Source organism: Aptenodytes forsteri, unplaced genomic scaffold (genome assembly GCF_000699145.1).
Source record: "Aptenodytes forsteri isolate BGI_AS27 unplaced genomic scaffold, ASM69914v1 Scaffold193, whole genome shotgun sequence".
Lineage (NCBI taxonomy): Eukaryota > Metazoa > Chordata > Aves > Sphenisciformes > Spheniscidae > Aptenodytes > Aptenodytes forsteri.
In genome coordinates, this window is record NW_008795405.1 from 11001652 (window position 1) to 11003850 (window position 2199).

The following is a 2199-nucleotide window of genomic DNA, read 5'->3' on the forward strand; positions in this document are numbered from 1 at the left end:
AGGGGAAGGGAAAACGCTGCTGTCAGATGTAGCTCTACAACAAGCTTCTAAAGCTGCATAACAGAGCTCGCAAAAGATGTCATCACTTTAGCACAGGTCACATGAAGGAGCCCTTCTAATACATTTATCAGGCTGGTTTTTTTGTACTAAGTGTTGCCTTTGCCATTTTGATAAGCCACTTCCTTCAATGCCACTTCCTTCAGTAAATTATCTATCCTAAAACACTTTAAGCATTTTATCACTTTAAGATTTTTCAGCCTGATGAGATCAGAATTAATTTGTGTAATTTTCTCTCATGCTAGGTCCTCAGCAATTAAAGCTCCCCAGTCTTCAGAGTTGGTCTTTTTTCCTCGGTTATGCCTCTGTCATATCTGCCAATGGAATAATGGGTGTGTGAATTTCTTAGAGTACATAAAGATGTCCAAAATATGTTTACTGGACCTCTTTTCCAACCCCCCTCCCCCCATTTCAAACAAATGCAGACAATTTTGTGCTCATAAAAATTCATCATTTATTCCGATACTTTGTCCTCCATACACAAGTCGCAAAATTTGCTCAGTTTCCGTAATACATAAACAAACTATACCAGCAGAACACATGAAAATGAAGAAAAAAAAAAATGGTTTTCACACTATGTCAGCTAATTTCTGCTAGAGAAGACTCTCAGGCTCCACAGTAAGCTGTATGGACTGGCTATCAAGAACATTTTATGCCTGTTCACAGAAGCATGCACCAAACAAAAACTGGGAATTAAAGTAACATATGGGAAGCACAACTTTCCCCTTGCAAGAAGCATCTGTTACCTTAATGACATTCCACATGCTGCATTATCATCAAAAGAAAGAACAAGCTACCGTAGCAGCGGGATTGGGTTATGCTGATTTATATAGCCAAGAACTCTTATGCATAACGTACTCATAGGTGTTACTTGATATTTATACTTTCTCCCCCTCTAAAATAAACTACAGCAACCACGGTAGAACCCTACTACATTTCCCCTATTTTCTGCCCAAATTTTTGTTTTTAGAAGGCATCTCAAATAATCACTCTACTCTTCTTTTTTCTTTAGGTAACGTTGAGAGTTCTGCATAGGCAGAATATTAAGCTGCGATGTTCGCTTTATTTGACTTAGCTACCAAATGAGCCTAAAAATCAATCTGGATAAAACTCAGTGATGGAAGAAAGTATATAAAGGTTGACTGCTGCATGAAAAAAAAAGAGGAAAAAAAAAACCCAACCATCTGGAGAAAACAGGCTTAGGACAGGCAGCAGGTTTTGAATTGTCGAATATTAAAGATAATTATCAAAGTCACACTGACTTGTCAATTCCCTGCCTGTCACAAAAGCTGAGGATTTTTTGAAACCAAGATTCCCAACTCTTTCAATCTACTTTGTGTATGACCTTTTCCAGGAAAATACTTGATTGATGGCTGACTAAAATAAACCTTTTAGATGACAGGCAAAAATAATCTTCCATTTAGGACCGTACAGGACTCTTGTAGGACTGTTCAGGAATGGACACAGTCCTACAGGTGTTTTTTAATTCTGAATACTATAGTGGTATTGTATTGCTTTCTCTCCATACAAATAAAAGTTGCCTCATACCATTTTCAGGTAACTCCAGATTTTATTACTTTATTTTAAAAGTTTAAGTAAGTCACGTGAAGAAATACTATGACTTGGAAAAAGCCATTAAAAATGCAGCAGTCAGAAGACCCGTGAGAACAGTTTCGTATTTGTCAACTAGTTTACTAAAAATTTCTCCCAGCGTAACATTGGTACCCCGTAAGCAAGACGCTGCTAGCGGCAAGGCGCCTGCCTTCGTTACGGCTTCCGTATTGAAACAGCGTCGGGATCGGCATTTCGCTTTCAAAACACGAGCGGAAGAGACGCGGGCGCCTGCCTGGCCAGAGCGGCCGACCCCCGCCCGGGGCACCGCGCCGGGGGACACTTACAGTCGGTACAGCTGGAGCGTCCCCTTCCAGGCCTAAACTCAGTCCCTAGCGCCATCATCAGGGCTGCTGGACTTTCGTCCGCTTTGGAGGCGGGTCATCGGCGCTCGCTTTCGTGTCGACGTTGTTTTCGTCTCCGCCTTCATCCTCGTCCTCGTCCTCCTCCTCCTCCTCCTCGTCATCCTCGCCATCACCTGCCAGGGTTCAAGCGGGGCGCGGATGAGCGGCGCGGGACGCAGGCGGCGCC

The 2199-nt window shown here is 42.5% G+C and overlaps 1 protein-coding gene across 1 annotated transcript in view; it reads right to left on the reverse strand.

Annotated features, from left to right (window-relative positions):
- ITPK1 (inositol-tetrakisphosphate 1-kinase) overlaps positions 1 to 1862 on the reverse strand; it is a 192402-nt gene extending 190540 nt beyond the window's left edge. The window contains exon 1 of the mRNA XM_009280953.1: positions 1783 to 1862. Within this exon, the coding sequence (XP_009279228.1) occupies positions 1783 to 1862 (80 nt within the window). The remainder of the gene's footprint in view (positions 1 to 1782) is intronic.
- Between the last annotated feature and the right edge of the window lie 337 nt (positions 1863 to 2199).